Below are 19,465 nucleotides of genomic sequence, written 5' to 3'. Positions count from 1 at the left end.
CTAAAAGCCATGATATGAGGAGAATTTTAGCATTTTTTACTTGTTTGAATGGTGAGCACATTAAGCGCTTGAGTTTGCTGAACCATACAGTGCCCTAAGACACATTTCTACCAGACAGCCCGGCCACATTGATTTGAATTACAGTACTTAAAACTCGTTCACTGGAGCCATCCCCTGATTGCTCTTAGGTCTGACGACTGATCCGATATAGCGCAGAGATTTTAATGTGTACAATCAACCTTGCAAATAAGCTAACATTTTTTGATGACAGGCTCAACTGACCATATGACAACACATCTGTTTATCCGCTTTTTATCTTTTTTAGGAATCAAACCACTTTGTCTACCTTTTAGAGTAAGCTGCCGTATAGTGACCTGCAGCTGAAGGACCACTTCACTCTCCGTGTTTTCTCTGACCTGGCCGGCCAAGACGAAGATTAAAAGAGAGGCTGAGCACAATGAATCAGAAGGACAAAGCACTTCTGAAGAATAAGATAGTAGTGGACTCTTTAGTGTGCTGTTAAAGATAATTCAACACTTCCTGTAGCTGCCTCACAGGAAGAGCCTTTTAGCGAAGACAATATTAGCCTTCTGTTTGGCCGTTACTGTAAAAACTCGGACATATTTTCTGCGGACAGCTGCTGACTTGTCCCTGTCCCACACATGTGGTTCAATACTACAATTGAGGGTCCGATTGGATCTGGCGTTCCAGGCACGCGCATTTCCCAATCCACACTCAATTCTAGTTGGTGCCATAACGATTTTTTGCAGGATTTCAAGTGGCTGTCTTTTTATTCCTTTAAAAAGAAATGATAAAAATGTGAGTATCGGTAGATCTCCTCACATAATCTCCCTTTACAACAAACATTCTTTCTGTTATCTTATTATTATTATTCTTGTAAAACCAGAGGTGCATCTGCCACCAACTGGACTGAAGTGTAGAACGAAACTGGACCAAGCACAGTTGTTACGATTGCTAAGTGTATAATAAGTAGGGTCGCAGATTTTGGGCTGCACGTCAATCAACATCTAACGTCTGTTAGATGTTTCTTTCACTGTTCTTTCATGTTTAAGTTTTCTTGACAAGAAACCTCTTGTGATCAGTTTTCTCTCTGATCAAAAGCAGGAAAAGCAGGATGTTATTATACCGCTGCAAAAACCTGTAAGGGAGGTCAAGGTGGACAGTTTGGCGTAAAAAGGATTTAGATTTTGACTCTGCCAGTTCACATCCTGTCTCCTACGAACATCTGGTTAGTTTAAACCATGACCCAGATCAGTCTATCACCAGTACCCAAACCTTAACCACAGATGTGGCAGATTAGAAAATGTTCATATGATTTGTTCTTGTGTGTTTTTTGAGGTCAGCAACAATGCTGATAGGAGCAACAGACCAGAAGATGTTCAAATGGGTCCCTTGAGAAGGCAATGACAAACAAGTTGTTTTCGTATGAGGACTTGTTTAGTGTTACTTAAATCTCACTCCAAGGAACTGTCAGCAAATCAAAGAAAGGTTGCAAGTGTCATAGAAACTTGTATAAAGTAGTTAATCTTAAGAATTGTTGATCGATTACTCCGGCTTAAACTAATCCTTCAGCTAATGCAACAAACAAACCAAAGAAGAGCTGAGAAATATGAATGAACAAATTCTGAGAATGGTCTGGAGCACCACACACACACACATACACATACACACAGGCGTGTGCCTCATTACTGACAAAAACATCACAGTGCTTTAATGAGGATATAGACTCTGGGACAAGGCAATTTAAGCGCACACACACACACACACACACACACACACACACACACACACACACAGCTGCCCTTCACACTATGAGCCTGAGGGTGTGACAGGCAGGCACGCCAAAAGAGGATTTGTGGTGAAAAGCTTTGGGGAGGAGGGCGAGAGGGAGAGAGAGATAGGAGGAGTGGAGAAGAGGGGATTACATGGTAAATATTTCAATACTAAAACATACCAATTGACTTGGACACACACACACACACACACACACACACACACACACACACACACACACACACACACACACACACACACACACACACACACACACACACACACACACACACACACACACACACACACACACACACTAGCAGGATCGTATCTTCTACAGCTAGCTTAGCACTGACTAGACAGAGAATGGGGTGATGGGTAAAGCTAATAAAAAAACAACCGTCAAGCCGATTGCTGGTTAACCTTCTGTGACTGAATGACTGACTGGTCCAAAACCAACCAAGCGCTGCCATTCATTTCAAGACTGTGACATCATCTGGAAAACAATCTAAGTAGAGCCGACTACATGCACAGGCGAGAATGTATGAAACTGTTTTTTTGTTATGGTAAAACTAATCACATCAAAGTACAGAGTGTGAACCTTATGTAGGGAAGTTACTAAACATGCAGCCAACGGTGCCGGTTCAATATCTGTTAAAACACAGCGACGTTCTCTTGGGGATAAAGCACAGACGAGACGTACAGAAGGGACATCAATGCAATAAAACTTGCCGGTTTAATATGAATGATATATTTGTTGCAGGATTTCTTGAGCAAATCTGCCTGCTGGATGTAATAAATGGATCTCTTTGGTGATCTAACTTGTTTATATCACTAGAGCTGACTATCTTTTTAAAAAAAATGTGTGAATTTGTCAGTGATTATTTTTAATATATTTAAAAATGTGATAAAAAAAAATCAAGCCAGGCAAAAATCTGACTTTAGCAGAATTCTTTGCAAGGCCAACACCCTGTGATTTTACTGACTTAGATGGACTCTGGTGCATAATAAGCAGCTCTTTTTCATTTACTTTTGAGAGATTTGCTTGTCACAAGAATCCTTCATTTGATGTAAACTGGTGATCAGGATGTTCTTGCAGCCGGAAACGCAACAAGGTTTGGGTGCTCAGGGACATAGAAACACGCTGCAAATCTAAATCTAATCCCTAAAACATTAACAGTTAAACAGTTAGCTTTATAGTCTACTGTATTGTCATATTTACATATATACAGTGTGTGGAATAAACACCATGTGGTGCTGGATCATTGAGAATCCGAACTTGGTTAACAGTGAAGGGGACTGTATAGCAGAGAGGTGCCATGTTGCGAGGTTGGAGGTCGACAGCAGCGTTCCTGATACAGTCGGGCTGCAGGAATGCTAAAGGACAGAGGGCCCGGCTGCTGGCTGGCATGACGGCTGCAACATGCTGGTAAGGTCAGCAGGGAGTGAAGAAGAGAGAGAGAGAGAGAGAGAGAGAGAGAGAGAGAGAGAGAGAGAGAGAGAGGCTTGCAGAAAAGAAAGGATTACCTTCAAAAACAATTTAAGTAGAGGGGGCAGTTCTGTGTTTGTGTGTCCATGCATCTGTTAATGTATTTGTGCGTGTGTGTGTGTGTGTGTGTGTGTGTGTGTGTGTGTGTGTGTGTGTGTGTGTGTGTGTGTGTGTGTGTGTGTGTGTGTGTGTGTGTGTCTCGTTTTTCTGGCAGCACATTGGGGTTTTAACGCTTTAACGCTGCGGGAGACCAGCAGCCAGTTACATTGTCCCAGTTTCATCGATGCGCTGGGAGCACTGGGTATAATGCAATGAGCTGCATGACCGTATGTGTGTGTGTGTGTGTGTGTGTGTGTGTGTGTGTGTGTGTGTGTGTGTGTGTGTGTGTGTGTGTGTGTGTAGTGTGTGTCCATAGTTAGCATAGTGCAGTCTAGACCAGGGGATCAAGTGTAATCTCTCTCTACTGATACAGCTGATGAATTGTCCACTGTCTCTGGATCAACATCATCCCTGCATGTTACTTGTGTAACAGTGCAGCGTTTCAAATCAATTCGGTTATAATACCATGGTTTTATGGTATTTGACCTTTTTTCCACTGCGATTATGGTTTGAAACTCAACAGTGAAGTATCAACATTACAACTGTGTTTATTTTGAGTTTAAATAGAGAATAGATAAAGGTTAAAATAACAGAGGTTGAAGCAGTTTTCCCTGCTGTGGTTACTGACCACTAATGAGCCCTCATGAAGCAATGGCCTGCAGTCAAGACGCAGTCATTAGGGAAGGACTTTTTTGGGGCTTTTTTGGAAGACTGAGATCAACACCACTGGTGTTTTCAAAGTTTCACACACCAGCCAGGCAATGAGTATTCTTTCTGTTTTCGGATAAAAGAGGACTCAATCACAAGTTGCAATTTTCGGAGAGAAAAGTATGATGGTAAACATCAAAACAACTGGTTTACCCCCTGGAGGGAAGGAAACAGCATCAACATGACATTGAATGCACAGAAGAAGTAATGATTAAAGCATCACTTCCCTGAGTGGCAGACAGTGTTTGGGTTACATGACACACAGCATTGTGCTTGACAGACTAGGTTTAATTAGACTGGATTGGGGAATCAATATTGGTCTACAGACAAAATTGCACTGTTTGTAAACAAACCCAAGTTTCAGGGAATGAAGTAATTAATTATTTTACAATAGAAAGACTCCCACTTAACTCTAACCATTCAGCGACTGCTAATTAATTTACCCCCCACTCACACACACACACACACACACACACGTACCCCCTTCCACAACCACCACTTTGCAGGAACCCCGTGACAGCTTGAATTAAAATAACCTAATTACTCCGAGCTTTGAAACACTTCACTCTAAACAAAAGCAGATGCCTCCAAAACCTAGAAAGAAGAGAGTCTCTCTCTCTCTCTCTCTCTCTCTGACAGACATTTGTTTTTAGAACAACCAAACAACTGAAGTAATCCAGCATGAAGACACTGACTTCCTCAGCTAGTTGTCGGACTGACGAAATGTCCTTCTTCCAGGGACGAGGTGGGACACGCCAACACCCAAAATGAGGATTACTGCCCTGAAACGCAGACAAACCACACACACACAAACACAACTCTGCTGCTTCCCCGTTTAAAGTAAAGCCATAATTATAACAACACAGTCGACTACAAACAACGTGGCAGGGAGAGAAGCAGAGAAGAGAAGCGTGTACATGTTCTACTACAACCACTTCAGTCCAGCACAGATTCATAACCCCAGGCAATAACATACTTTTGCTCTTCATAGTCATACTATTATCTCATCTATTAACCAATTATCTTTGAGTATTCTCCTTCTTTTGTCACTGCTATCGCTCTGAAGGGTCTCATATTCGGTAATATTCTACAACCTTTGGGGTTTACAAACCTAACCATGCCAGAAAACAACAGTAAGGGAATCAAATATCAAGCATAACCATACACAGCTTCATACTGTACACACAATATAATAAAGTGTAGGTGTCATTTTGCCCCAGGAATAAGGTCTGATATTAGGTTTCAGGCATGAAGCCAGAATTAGACCCAAGTAGAACTGATACGCTTCACTCTACTGTACCCTTCACACACACACACACACACACACACACACACACACACACACACACACACACACACACACACACACACACACACACACACACACACACACACACACACACACACACACACACACACACACACACACACACACACACACACACACTTTCTCTTCCTTTCACACACAAATCACATATTCCCTCTCTCTTTTTCCACCCTATAGTCCTAGACCCCTGTGCCCCCCCCCCCCCCCCCACCCCTTCCTCACCATTCCCCTCTATCTCTCTCCACGCCGTGATTTCACACAGTTCATCTGACACCCGAGTACTGTACAGCATCTATGATATCATCAGTTTGCCAGCTAGCAGGCAGGCTGACATTACCGGCTGCTGGGACATGAGGGGAGCCAGTGGCGAGCCAATGGCGAGCACACCTCTACGTGAATACACACAAACACACAAACACACACACACGTGCATAGACAAATGTGCCAAATATAAAGGGAAACTTGGATGCTAGATGAAATCAGGGCACACATATGTCTGGTCATGACACATCATGTACTGTGAGCACTTTGTTACACACCAGGACGCACAGGCTGACCGCTTCTGTGTCACAACACATGCAAACAAACAGAAACACACATAGAATGCTCACTCACCTGCACCTGCATGAAAGACCCCCGGTAGAAGCAGCATGCTGCAGCCGACAGGGCACTCCACAGACTACACCTCTCCGTCATGGTGGGTGCACACCTTCCTCTGCTACCTTTCCTCAAACCTTTTTTTTTCTCTGTCTCTACTTCACCTCTCCTTCTGTTCTCCGTCTTCTGTCCTCTCCTTTTCTCTCCACCCCACCCAGGGTGTCCGATCTAAACCCCAGCCCTCTGGGCTAAGCCTGTCCCACCCCTGCCTGCCTCCTCGCCTGCCTCTCTGCCTGGCTAACAGTCCCTTAACATAGTGCAACCACTACAGAGCCAGGCTACGAGCTAAACAGCTAGAAAACCACAGCACATGCAAGCCGCTGCCGGTGACCACATCAGCTATAAGCCACGAGCGAGCCGCTACCAGCTGGTACTGATGACAGCCAGAGATGTTACAGCTCCTGACATCTCCACCGCTTTTTGCCCTGCACCGGCTTCTTGTCGCTCGCGCTCTTGCTCCGCTCTCCCTCTCACTGCACTTGCTGCACTTCACGCGGCTGCTAGGGATTACCTCATTGCTTTGCTGATGAAAGGAGTGTGGGTGGGGGGAGGGCGGACCAGTGAGAGAGAAAGAGAGAGAGAGGGTGGGAGGGATGGATGGATGGAGGGAGGGAGGGGAGGAGGGTAGGAGGTCGAGGGGAGGGAGTGGGGGGGGGGGTGTATGCTAGCAGGCAAAAGCAGAGAGAGGAGTGCTGTCGAAATTCCAGGCGGAAAGCCCCACCCACCCGCCCGACGACCCCCGCTGAAGTGCTGAGACAATGCTGACACCGGGGGGGGGGGTCGGTGGCTGCTGGGTTGGGTGGGGGACGATGGACGACTGAGTAAAACAAGGAGAAAGTGAGAAAGGATGGGAGGAGGAAAAAAAAAAAGATAATCAAAAGATGAGCTGATGAATGAAGAAGATGCGGGTACGAAGGAGAGAAAGTAGGAGGAGTGCAGCCTCCCGAAGGAATCTAACCTTTCTTTTGCCATGAAAGGAACCCAGCAGGGGTCCCCCCACCCTCCTACCATACACACACACACACACACACACACACACACACACACACACACACACACACACACACACACGAATGCAAATTAATACCTTTTTACACACACACCATTATATATTACTAGAGGTGGCAGGAGCTACAGAGCTTTTGGTTCCTGTTGGGAAATAATGTTGATAGATATGTTATCCCTCTGTGTTACTGTATATATATCTGTGTGTCTGTGTGTGAGAGAGAGAGAGCAAGCGAGAAATAGAGAGAGAGAGTGTGTGTGTGTGTGTGTGTGTGTGTGTGTGTGTGTGTGTGTGTGCACACAGCTGAATATAATGATGTGTCTCTAAAAAGCCATGCAGACTGCAGCTAGACAGCTCATTATGGGCTGAAACACACAGGCAGGTGTTTCAAGGATAACACGGTGTGATTTTCACCGGCCCATTTCACATACACACACACACACACACACACACACACACCCTCACACATACCGGCAGGGAAATGTCGGAAGGGGTGGGGCGCTGTCTCCAGAGGCCTGAGTGAGTGACATCATTGAGGACGCCTCACCATGGCAACACTGCCAGAGTACTTGACAGCATCCAAAATTCTGACACTGCATTTAGTTGAGTCTGCACCACTGCAGGAAAAGCATAACGCAAGAGAGGGACATAGCCAGAGAAGGAGAGAAATGTGCAACATACCAACCAGGTGATAAAAAATAAAAAAAATACAGTACACTCCTTCTTTTTCTCTCCTTCTTCTCAACAACACACGCACACACACACAGCATGAGATGATGCCAGTAATCACTCTGCTAATCTGCCTCTTGAATGCACGCTAGTGGGTCACAGGCAGAGAGAAAAGGCCGACAGATAAGGAGCTACAAGACACAGGATGGATTCATTCAACTCCTCTTAATGTAATCTCAAACTATCCAGCGCTGGATTAGACAGATTACACAGCGGGGACACAAATAATCTCATAAGAGGGGCCCTGTGCTTTCCTATCCCTCAGTCCTCTGTAATACCTTGCTAAAACAATCAAAACGTACAGCAAGTTACATCTGGACGCACACACACACACACGCACGCACGCACGCACGCACGCACGCACGCTGTGGGTTAAAAAAAACACTGACAATATGATGGATGCAGAGTTTAAAGCATTGATGGTCCGACTTTGAGTTTAGCATTAAAATTGGCACTGTTAGCGGTTTAATTCCCACTCAGACAGGCCATAATGAAAATGTATGGCATTGTAAGTTCCATTAGCTAAAAGCCACTCCACAAAATTAGACTTTCATAAAGCATATTCTTTTTATATCACACCTCCTAGTCCTTTTTTTTTATTATTTGCGCAAGTGAAGAGAATCATGCTAAAAGGAACATATATTCTGGATTCTCCATCTTGTGTTTCCACATGTCAGTCTGCCTCCTCAGATTAATTTAAATCAAACAGATATCAAATGGCTGCTCTGGGAGCTGTAACATCAAAGCAAAGTAACAGATTTACAGAGTCATACCGTGATCTCTGGAAATTTGGATACAGCAAAGATATTCTGGCCCGTCAGTCATTTGCGTTTTTTTACTTCCTTTTCTCCAGCAACTAAGAAGGACTATGTCTCGAATTGTCCATACTCTGTACCATACTACCTACTATTTAATCAAGACAAACATAACAGATGTAAGTGAAGACAAGAAAGTAAAGATCACCAATAATATAAAACTGTGTAGGACATATCAAGCTAGAGCCCTCCCTGCTCCATTTCATTTAAAATGTTTTAAATCTAATAGCGTGAACGCTCCACAGACAGGCTGAAAGAAAAATGATGGTAACTTCGCCCCATTTTGTGCCTTTGGGAAGACTAAAGTGAGTCTCATTCTTACTTTACTGCCTTGTTCACTTCATTACGCTGAATCGTCTGTCCTGTTCTTTTCCTTTCCTTGCTCCATCCTCACTTTGTTTCCATTATTCCCTCCTTTAAAATCCTTTTATCCATCTCCCTTTCATTCTCTGCCTTCACATCTGTCAGAAAACATCTGTACAGGTACTCCTTCCACCATTTTCTTCACTTTGTTTTTCTCTTCTACTCTTCCCGTTATCCATTCATTGAACATATTCTTTTTCTTTTCAGCATTCCCTCAACTCCCTCTCTACGCTCTATCGAATCCAACCTTTCCCCAACCCTTCTTATCACCGTGCCCCTCCCCTCATCTCTCCATCCTCCTTATCCCGACCTCTCATCACTAGCCAAACCTCCTCCTCCTTCAAGCTCTCTGATCCCTGTCTTTTCCATCGCTTTTTCTCCTCTGTCCTTCCCTTCTCCATCCATTGCCATCCCTCCACCTTCCCCTCCTTCCACACATCTATCTCTCTACATCTCCTCCCCTGCTTGGAGGCGGTCTTCGGTTAAATATTAATTAGTGAGCCCCATCCCGCAGGCTGATAGGGAGCACAATGGAGAATCCCTGCGTGTGCCTGCAAGCGTCCCACTAATGAAAGGAGTGTGTGTGTGTGTGTGTGTGTGTGTGTGTGTGTGTGTGTGTGTGTGTGTGTGTGTGTGTGTGTGTGTGTGTGTGTGTGTGTGTGTGAGAGAGAGACACACAGAGAGAGTGAAAGAGAGAGAACATAGACAGCGAGAGAGCGTGTGTGTAAGAGTAAAACGTGTGTGTGTGTGTGTGTGTGTGTGTGTGAGAGATGAAAAGAGACACACCGAGGGCAGATCGAGATTACATGTGCACACACATCTTTATGTGTGTCTATGTGTTTGCACATATGCGTCTCTAAAACAAAGGCCGGGCTCCGTTGGGGGTTAGCGGGGTACAGCTAATGATCTGTGTGTGTCTGATTGTCATCAGCGTGTTTTTCACAAGGTGGACCCCATTCACCGACTGGTTAATCCGTATCGAACCAGCAGATGTGTGTTTCAAAGGCCGTTTGAAACATCAGCCTGCGATAATGATGCAGGGAGAGAAAGAGGCCTGGTGGAAACGCTGTGACTTTGTAGAAGGAAAAAAAAGGGAATTTAGGTGTGAAATAGCGCAATTAAAAATCAGCTGTCCTGCTTTAAATCGCATTAAAATGACTTAGCCTCACACAAATGTGTTGCTGTAGCAACTAGACACATCTTGAGCGTGAATAAAGAAGTGTTTAATACTGTTTTAGAGAGATCAATGTGACATTATTCTGTGTGAAGTGTGCTGCTTAGTGGCACGGGCATGCTGACCTTGAATGGGGTGGACAAAATAAAAGAAACCCTTTTGAATAACATGGCCCTGAAGTAAATATCACAGCTTTTGTTCTGAGGCTCTTAGCTGTTGATTCAACTCAAGAAATATCCGATAAGGTGTCTTTCACTCATCGTTTCTGATGGTGTGCTTGCGCCTCTTTGCTAATACAGTTGTATTTGTATTTTTGATGTGGTTGAAGGATTTTTGAGACTTTTTCCTTCACCTTTTATCTTTTTTATCACATCATCTTTTAGTGTTTTATGATAAGTTATTGGTACCAAGAGTTTAGGCAGCGACCACTCTCTTGTAAATCATAACAACAAAGGCAATTAGACAATGAGCCATTTTAATTGAAAACAATTAGCATAGTGTAGCTTATAGTCAGTATTTTTAAGCCACACCAGCGTGGCTCGAGGGATGGCGTTGGCAGTCGGTCACTTGGGTCCAGACTGAAATATCTCAACAACCTGAATCCTCTTGGGCCATTGGCAGTTCAAAGACTTTCCCTATCCAGTGAAATGATCTCAACATTTACTGCAGCAAATCAATTGCCACAAGATTTGTTACAGAAAATCCTGGTTCCAAGAGGATGAATCCTACCGACTACCAAATGTTCGGATGCTGAAACGATCAATTTAGATGACCAACATGGTAAACCTTACCTGCTAGGATTGAAGTTAGGCAGAAATGTGGTTTTCATTTTTTAGATCGCTGCAAACACGAAAAATGTGTGGCACGGAAAACTGTCATGTCACTAACGTGTTTCTGTTATTTTGTCAAAGTCAAATTTGACAAATGACTGTGTTCCATAATGGCACTATGGGCATTTATCTTTGGTGACCTAAATAAACTGGTTTATTCAAACAAACAATCTAGACGTAAACACAGTGTATGTATTGTACATGTGTGCAGAAATGTGTCTGTACTGGGTCTTTGTCTGTCTTTCAGCACGGTGGAGGAATGGTAACTGGAGACTTTCCAGGGGTGTGTTACCGAGGGCCAACCCTGACAGTTTACACCCCCTCTCATTTACAGAGGCGCCACATTAATTCATCTACTGTAATAGTCACACACGCACACATACACCACATGCCCCCACAGGGCACCGCCTTAATTTAATCAGGCTGCACAGACACATACAGATTTGGAAAATTCAAACCATTCGCATAATCAAACACGCAGTAACAGATACACAGCTGAGCCCCTTCAGAATCAGATTTTTTTTTTTTTTTGTGACTCTGTGCCAGACGTATGTTAATAAAGCACATACGATCCCACCCATTCCACCTCCCCCTCATGCCCTTCCGTAAGGGTAGCACCAAACCACTAAATAGGACGGTAGACAAAGCAGGGCTGGGCTGCAGGCAAAAACAAACGCACACAATCGTAGAGCCACACACACACACATACACACTACCCAAAAACAAGCTCACACTTAAGCTGACACTGAACAATTTTGATTAGTTACTTTATGACAGTTTTATCAGGCCTGTTTTACCGTCAACCTCAGCCATTTTAAAACTGCTTTATACATCTTACACTAAAAACTCATAAAAACAAAAACAGTAGATATTACTTTACCAGCCGTGCATCAGCATGAAAAAGTGATGATGATAGATATTTTATGATAAAGCCTAAAAGATAAATAACTTGTCCTGAATGAATCTGGGTTTTTTTTTTAACTGATTGCTTATTTTCTTTGAGAATACTCACATCAGAGGGGTTTGTCTTTCTCTCAATCTCACCTTCTTGTTTTCATTTTATGCATACGGGTTCTGCGTGTGTGTATGTGTATGTGTGTGTGTGTGTGTGTGTGTGTGTGTGTGTGTGTGTGTGTGTGTGTGTGTGTGTGTGTGTGTGTGTGTGTGTGTGTGTGTGAGTAAATTAGTGTATGTGCGCATGTGACAAACCGGCGGGCGAGTCACTGGCCTGGTCTTTTCCGTTAAAACAGGGAACACTGAGGCCAACTCCTGATTTAAACATCAGCTGTCATAAATGTTTCAGGGGGGAAATGGAAGGAGATGGAGGGATGGCTGGCAGCTTTCAGGGAGTGGGTGGGGCGCTGGGTGGTGGTGTTGGTGGTGGGGGAGGTTGTTGTGGTGTTTGAGAGCGATGCGAGGAAATTTGGGTGACAAAACATGTATGAGGATTCAAAAAGGTTGGGGTTTAAAGCAGAAAACAATGATCCTACTTCACTTCTGAAATGTGAATGATGTGCTTGCTGCGTGTTCATCCGATATCACAGGCATGAAACATTATGAAAATTCATGTTAAAAGCTGTCACATGTCAAGCTTATTTCAAATAGAAAAACTTCTGAATCAAAAGAAGTAAATCATCAACCTTGTGTCAGCATTAAAGTAGTGCTAATGGTATTAAGTACTAGTTAAAAGGGGACCTATAGCATAAGTAGATGGTGCGTCACCTCGCCTGAAATAAAGAACGCTTCACTGACATCATAAAAAATTAATACACCTTTATAAAATTAAACATTTAAGAGCAGAAGCAGTATTTCGGACAGAGTTGGTCAGACCTTCATCTTCTAAGTAATTGATGAATACAGCAATAAACACCTTTATGTAATTTATAAAAGGTTTTCTGGAGCTATTAAAGTTTTGTTTGCGGTTATCAGTTATGTTCATAAACACAGCAGTAAAACAAGCCTATTACTTGTCATGTATAGATCTCTTTGAGGTAAAATAAATAACCGATTGGGCCTTGAAGTACGCCTGAGGCAAGCAGAGTGAGGATGTTACAGAAGTGTACATTTACATGCTGTTGTTCTGCAGCATGGTGGGGTTTAAATAGTCAATGTGTTGTGATCCGAGGAAGTTGGATATATTTGTTTTACAAAAAGAATACAGGTCAGGGTCACAGGGGAAGGCTTTTACCAGCCACCTGTGATAGTTAATCAATAAAAAAACTGATCCAGCTCAACACTTCACTTCCTCTCTCTCTCTTTTTAGCCTTCCTTCCTTCCTTGAGCTTCACCTTCTTGACTCTCACCTCCCGCTTTTGCTCTCAGTTCGAATTCCAATATCTGTTTTAATGTGTATTTGTGGTGAACAGGATGCTTGAATCCCTACCACCCATCTCCAAGGTCATGAAACAGCTTCACATGCTCTCTGATCCATAAGGAGTCCTCGTCTCTCCGGCCTACTGCCCCACCTTGTGGTTGCAGCACAACCTGCTCGCTGGCTGCACAGTGCTGACATGAGCACCGCCTCGCTCCAAATTCAATTAGCTAAATGGCAGACTGAATCAGGCTAAAATGCAGAGTGAGCCTGCTGAAATGAGCGTAAATGTTGAAGACTAAGGGCTAATAATCAGCCACAATTACATCTGAGAGCTCACATTAAAGACAAATCTAATTTAATACTGTGGGAGAGAGGAGGAAACTCAAACTGAAATGCTGTGAGAAGGTAAAATAAATCTACCACACATCAACCGGTATGTCAGGCATTACATGTGTCTGCATGTGTGTCACTGATAGAGAACAGAGCTTGGTTCATGAAGGGAGAAAGATTTATGTGGGAAAATATTCAATCTGTACAATCACACCACATAGACTGAAGAGGACAAGACAAGGACAGAGACATCTTGACAGAGCAGACTTACCTGCACATATTCCGCCTGGCTCTCTGCTGGCTCCATGTGGCTGAAGAAACAAAAGGAGAAAAAAAAGATAAGAATAAGGCATCGTGATAACAGAAAAAAAAGAAAAAACTTCTGACAAATTACGTGATACACACATGTTCAAACAGGTAACAGGTTCGGTGCATGTTACCACAGACAAATAAACATGCCTGTATTCCCATGACCCACTTTCCCAGCCGCCTCTCCAGTGAGTAAAATGTTGTTGCAGGCCAGCTTCATGGAAAAATGGGCAGATAACAAACCCCACCGAGCATCTAAGGTTGCCAAATATGGAGCTGGCCTCTCAAATCTCTCAGGCGCAATAACTCACACTTTTATACTCATGATGTATCCGGATCATGTGTCAGAACCCCGCTGCACTGCAGTCTAGGGAGCCATGCTGTGGGTACTTTGCGATAGGGAGCGAGCGCGAGCTAAAAGGGGTAATTACACTCTCCGACAAGTTTTTAAAGATCAATCACTCAGCGCAGCTCGCAACTGCGTGATGGGTCTCAGAGGGCCCAGAGCAAAGCCGTGTTACACATGACCACAGAGAGGACAGATCAAAGGGTCCTATCATGGCAGCGGGATTGGGAATTTTAATAGGTCCCATGACAGAGGAGCTCTACATTCCCTTCATAAGCTGTCCTGTGCTTAAACTTTTTAAAATTGATGGAGAAATGTAAAATATTTGCCTCCATCCTTTGCACTGATAACATTAGTATTTATCCAGAGAAGAATGTGATTGAGCTGCAAATAGAAAATACATACCGATCATGCATCAGGCTTTGAAAACAAACAACACCCCGGACCTAGATAACACAAAGTCCACCTCAAGCATTCCAGCTGTGGTTCAGACACTTATGGACATAGAAAATGATTAAAACTAGTCTTGAAAGTCAGATTTGGATTCATATTAAATATTTCAGATGCCAAACCTATTTCTCCACATAATCTTTAACAAAACCCCTTGCGGTTGTTTGATTACTGCAGTAAGGAGATCTTCATTTTGTTTCTAAATAATTTATCCAACAAACAAAAAAAGGCCCAGCAAGAAAGGCCAAGCGGAGGCACCAGTCAATTTAGTGCAACTGACAATTAACAGCAAAGTAAACTAAAGTGGCGATATGAAACACTTTCATACCTGATTTGTTTGAACTTATCACACATAATATATCTTTGATATAATTTACTCTATGGACTTGAAGCTCATAATATACTTGTCTTTTAGTTACTTAATATTTGAAAACTATTGTAATCCGACTACTTCAACATCTGTCTACTCTGTACAGGCAGCAGCAACATGTGACTCAAGGATGTAAGAACAGAGGTTGTCATATGTTGTAAACTATAAAGCCCTCTGACAGAAACTTGTGATTTTGCACTACATCATTTAAATTGACTTGAAAGCTGCTTTGACCATAGGGCTGCAATTAATACATTATTTTATCATCAACGAATTTGCAGGTTGATTTCTGGATTAATCAATAAACTTTTCTTGCCAATTAAATGTCACAAAAAAAGTGAACAAATGTCCATCACAATGAGCCAAAGGTAATGTATTGAAATAGTTTGTTTTACCGACCAACAATCCATAATCAAACGGTATGAGTTTAATGTCACATATGACAGTGAAAAGCATAAAACCTTCACATATGAGATGCTGAAACCAGTGATTGTTTGTCATTTTGGCTTGAAAAGGGGACTTTTTCTGGGGGACATCCCCCCTTGTTCCTGCTTTTTCTCAAATTGGGGCCCAACAAAAGGAGTTCACATGCACAGGCAGTGGAAATAAAGCCGGAAATGGAGAGCAGGCTGTGAGAGACGGAAGGACTTGTGATTTAGGGGTGAACAGACAGGAGATTTGATGTGCCCTTACTACACCATGCAGACGGATTTCCCACGGTCCCTGGGCTGAACTAATGGTCTAAAAATGCTGCACGCTCGCACATGCACGCCCATGCATGCCAGCACAACTGCAGCCACGCGTGCACACACACACACACACACACACACACACACACACACACACGCGGTGTAAATCCCCCTGTAACAGGATACATGGACGCACACTGCTGTCATGCATGGAATACATGGGAAAGCAAGAGTTACTCAACTTTTTCTTCTCTCACCAAACTCTCCAATAAAGTTCTGAGTTTGTTTATAAATCCACTTCAACATTATGAAACGCACACAATAAGCTTATTCGTGCCAGTCTCCCGTGTGTTGGAACAAATCAATGCAAAAAAACAAAAAACAAAACATCAGATCAACAGTGCGGCAGCTTTCTAGCAGCATCTGATCAATAAAAGGAATCAATATCACCTGCTGCCTTTTTAAAAAAAGTGAAGTAATGTATCCTGTTATTGTCTCACCTCACACCCATTGCCTGAGGCGAGTCCTGTCCAAAGCACAGTCAACGCGAACTGTGGACTAACTGTCCGACTTCCACGGTGTGTTCACGGGCAGGTAACACTGATTTGCGCCCCCTGGTTTAAGCACAGTGCATGGACGGAATAATACATGTGCTGCAACTCCCCTTTGGACTCACGGTTCATTCACTCTCACTGCAATGAGGAACGATTGTCAATGCTGGAATATTACCAGGCCAACATTTACTGTGTGTTCATTTGTATTAACATATTACTTTAGGAACATGCAACTTGTACACAGGCCTATATGTTTGACTTAATAAGCTAAAAAAAAGCAATGTTGAAAAACTCCATTACAATGGTTAAGTTTAACCAAAAATTGTTTTTTACCTCAAACTGTTATAAAACCTTGAGGATAAAGAGGAAAAATCATTCTTTGGTGGAACAATTTATAGAAACACGACAAGGGGCCCCAACTACATTCAGCTTTTTGAAAGGGGTCAGCCAGGTTGCTGGGAAATACCAGTTTAATCTTTATTGTGTAGCATTTTTTAAACTGATCGCATGTAACAATCATAAAATTGTACTTCAGGAAAGAACTTGAGTATATGTTCCTAGTTAATTTACAGCACTGATTTGTGCTGTGCCTCTAGAAAAGGTTGTAATGCGGGAGCCACCTTAAGACTTGTATCAGGTATTTTAATATAGAAATAGGTATATTAGAAATAAAACAGATAGTTTACAATGGTTTCATAGATTCATAGTGATTAGTGATTCAAGTGTAGCAATCTTTCTTTCTGACCTTTGCTTAGTTTTATCAAAGCTTTCATTAAACAGATAACAGCCTACTGTGCGTACCAAACTAATCGGGTCAAACTGTTAGAGAACAGGCCCTTAAGTGTATGTCACTCAACCCTCCTCCCGAACCAGTTGTCTTTCTTCATTCAATGACTTTATAGTCTGAAAAAAACAACAGGAAGGTAAATGAACTGTTTACATAGGAATAGAGATACTCACCTGTTCATGCAGTCAGATTTTGAGTTTCCCTCGGTCAGCACTCTGCTCTCTGCCTCCTCCTTCGGGTCTGATACAGGCCCGGGTTCTAAAACATCATCCTCACGAGTCTGGGTCTGATCATCCCCCCGGCTGAGTGGAACTGATGACATCTCCTCAGAGGTCATGTTCTGCTTGTCACTAGTCTCTGGTTGGAGTGCAGCACTTGAGCCACCAGATGGCGACATGGCAGAGATGGTGTTTGTGACATCAGTTTCACCTGTAGGTCCAGGCTGGGTTCTGGGATCAGTTAGAGAGTCTTTGCTGAGCTCATTGTCTGCTTTAGCTCCAGCTTCATCTCTACACACTCTGGTTGATGCGGCTGTCAGCTTTAGGGGTCTAGGGTCTCGCTCCCCTGCAGGACGCTGGCTTTGACTTCTGCTGATGCTGCTCTTTTCCTTACCCTTCTTACTGCTGCTGGGGCCTCCTAGAGAAATCAGAAATAGACATCTAAGTATTTTCATGGTGATTGTTGTCCTGTTTTTTTTTTTTTTTAAATGTTTTTGCCAGGCTAAAAAGCTATGCTTTAAGGGTTGTTCTTCACTTCTTCTGCCTTACCTTTACTACTCTTGTCTTTTCTCCTCCTCAGCAGCCGTGGCAGCGTACCCATGTGTGTGTAGCTCTCACTGGAGCGGACGTAGCTGGCAGTGCGAGGACGCATGGCGCCCATGTCGTCCATCGTCTCGACAACTGGATCCAGGGGTGCATTGGCGGCACCACAGTCGGTGCCATCTCCAGGCACACATCCTTCCCCAGACTTGGAAGGAGAGGACTTGGAGTCAGAGGAACGGCGAAAAGAGAGGTTGGTGAGGCTACCAAACCATTTGAAACCTTGAGAGGGGAACAGTTAGAAAAGAAGAAGAAATGCTCATTATGTGGTAACAAGTCTATGGCGTTGGTTCATGTGTTTGCCCACCAGCCAACCCAATTCATCCCCATGTAACCTCTCTATTAGATACATTTTTAGGACAAGGGGTAGAAAAGTTAAAGAAGCAGAGTTGATTAAAGCTGCACTATGTTTTTATTAAGTGCCAATGCATCAAATGACCAAGTATAATGTGATCTGATCATTTTGCAGTGCCGACCCAACAGAGAATCATCACCCAACTGTGCACTTCCCCTCAGCCCCACAGAGCTTTTACTGTCTTTTAGCTGATTGTTTTGGTTCCTCATTTTCAGCAACAAAAATTCTTAACCTGCCCAAACTAAAAATGAAGTTAGCAACAAGCTGTGGAACATAATGGAGCATCTTGTGATATAAAAACATGATGTGTTTCTCAGCAGTTGGCATTTGGCAATGACTCATTATCAAATGTCATTGTCTTTCAATGGAATAATGATGAATTCCATTATGAAATCATATATGAGATGAGATGAGATATGGCAATACACAATTTTGTCATCTTATCTAATAACAAGTATATACTAATTCAACTTTCTCAAAAAATCTGATTATTTTAAACAAAAGTTCTTGATTAAATTATTTAGAATAGACTTGAATTATCAGAAAACAAATACATTGTAATGCATATCATTATCGAGATACCAAACAACCTTTATCGTGATAGAACATTTTGGCCATTTCGCCCAGTGCTAGTATGAGCACAGTGCAGTTCTACACACACACACACACACACACACACACACACACACACACACACACACACACACACACACACACACACACACACACACACACACACACACACACACACACACACACACAAAATACTCACTCAGTTTCCGTATGCTCATGTTGTGACTGCGGTGTGAGTATAAGATCAGCTGCAGGTGGGTGACAGATGGACCATCTGAGAAGAGCTGCAGTACAACAGAGAAAAAGAGACCCAGATAGGGGAGGATAACTTGTTTAGGCGCAGCAACCTCTGTTTAAACCGCAGTTCCTCCCTGCACGCTGTTTGAATGTGTGACAGAGACAAAACTGACAGATGCGAGGCAGGGGCAGGGGCAGACCGTGACACTTCCTGTGTAAAGCTGAGACGACCAATGGCAAGAGGAAATGAAAAGATGAGATGAGATGACATGATTGAAAGGTTGAGATAAGAATATAGATATATGAACCATGGGAAAAAAGTGTTGATATGTCAGACTGAGG

General features: G+C 43.1%; 1 protein-coding gene across 3 annotated transcripts in view; it reads right to left on the bottom strand.

The window, feature by feature from the left end:
- The window catches only part of sh2d3ca (SH2 domain containing 3Ca), a 49,784-nt gene extending 30,531 nt beyond the window's left edge, over positions 1-19,253 (bottom strand). For 2 of the 3 annotated variants that reach the window (XM_054612472.1, XM_054612473.1), the window contains exons 1-4: positions 19,086-19,253; positions 17,908-18,180; positions 17,314-17,776; positions 13,907-13,946 (exon numbers count right to left, since the gene is read on the bottom strand). In XM_054612472.1, the coding sequence (XP_054468447.1) occupies positions 13,907-13,946; positions 17,314-17,776; positions 17,908-18,180; positions 19,086-19,104 (795 nt within the window). In that variant the 5' untranslated portion in view covers positions 19,105-19,253. Of the gene's footprint in view, positions 1-13,906; positions 13,947-16,299; positions 16,366-17,313; positions 17,777-17,907; positions 18,181-19,085 lie in introns of those variants that run through there. The other variant, XM_054612474.1, reaches the window with a different exon arrangement.
- Positions 19,254-19,465: the final 212 nt, after the last annotated feature.

This window comes from Anoplopoma fimbria, chromosome 14, assembly GCF_027596085.1.
Source record: "Anoplopoma fimbria isolate UVic2021 breed Golden Eagle Sablefish chromosome 14, Afim_UVic_2022, whole genome shotgun sequence".
In the NCBI taxonomy this organism is placed as follows: domain Eukaryota; kingdom Metazoa; phylum Chordata; class Actinopteri; order Perciformes; family Anoplopomatidae; genus Anoplopoma; species Anoplopoma fimbria.
This window is presented reverse-complemented; position numbering and strand designations above follow the sequence as displayed.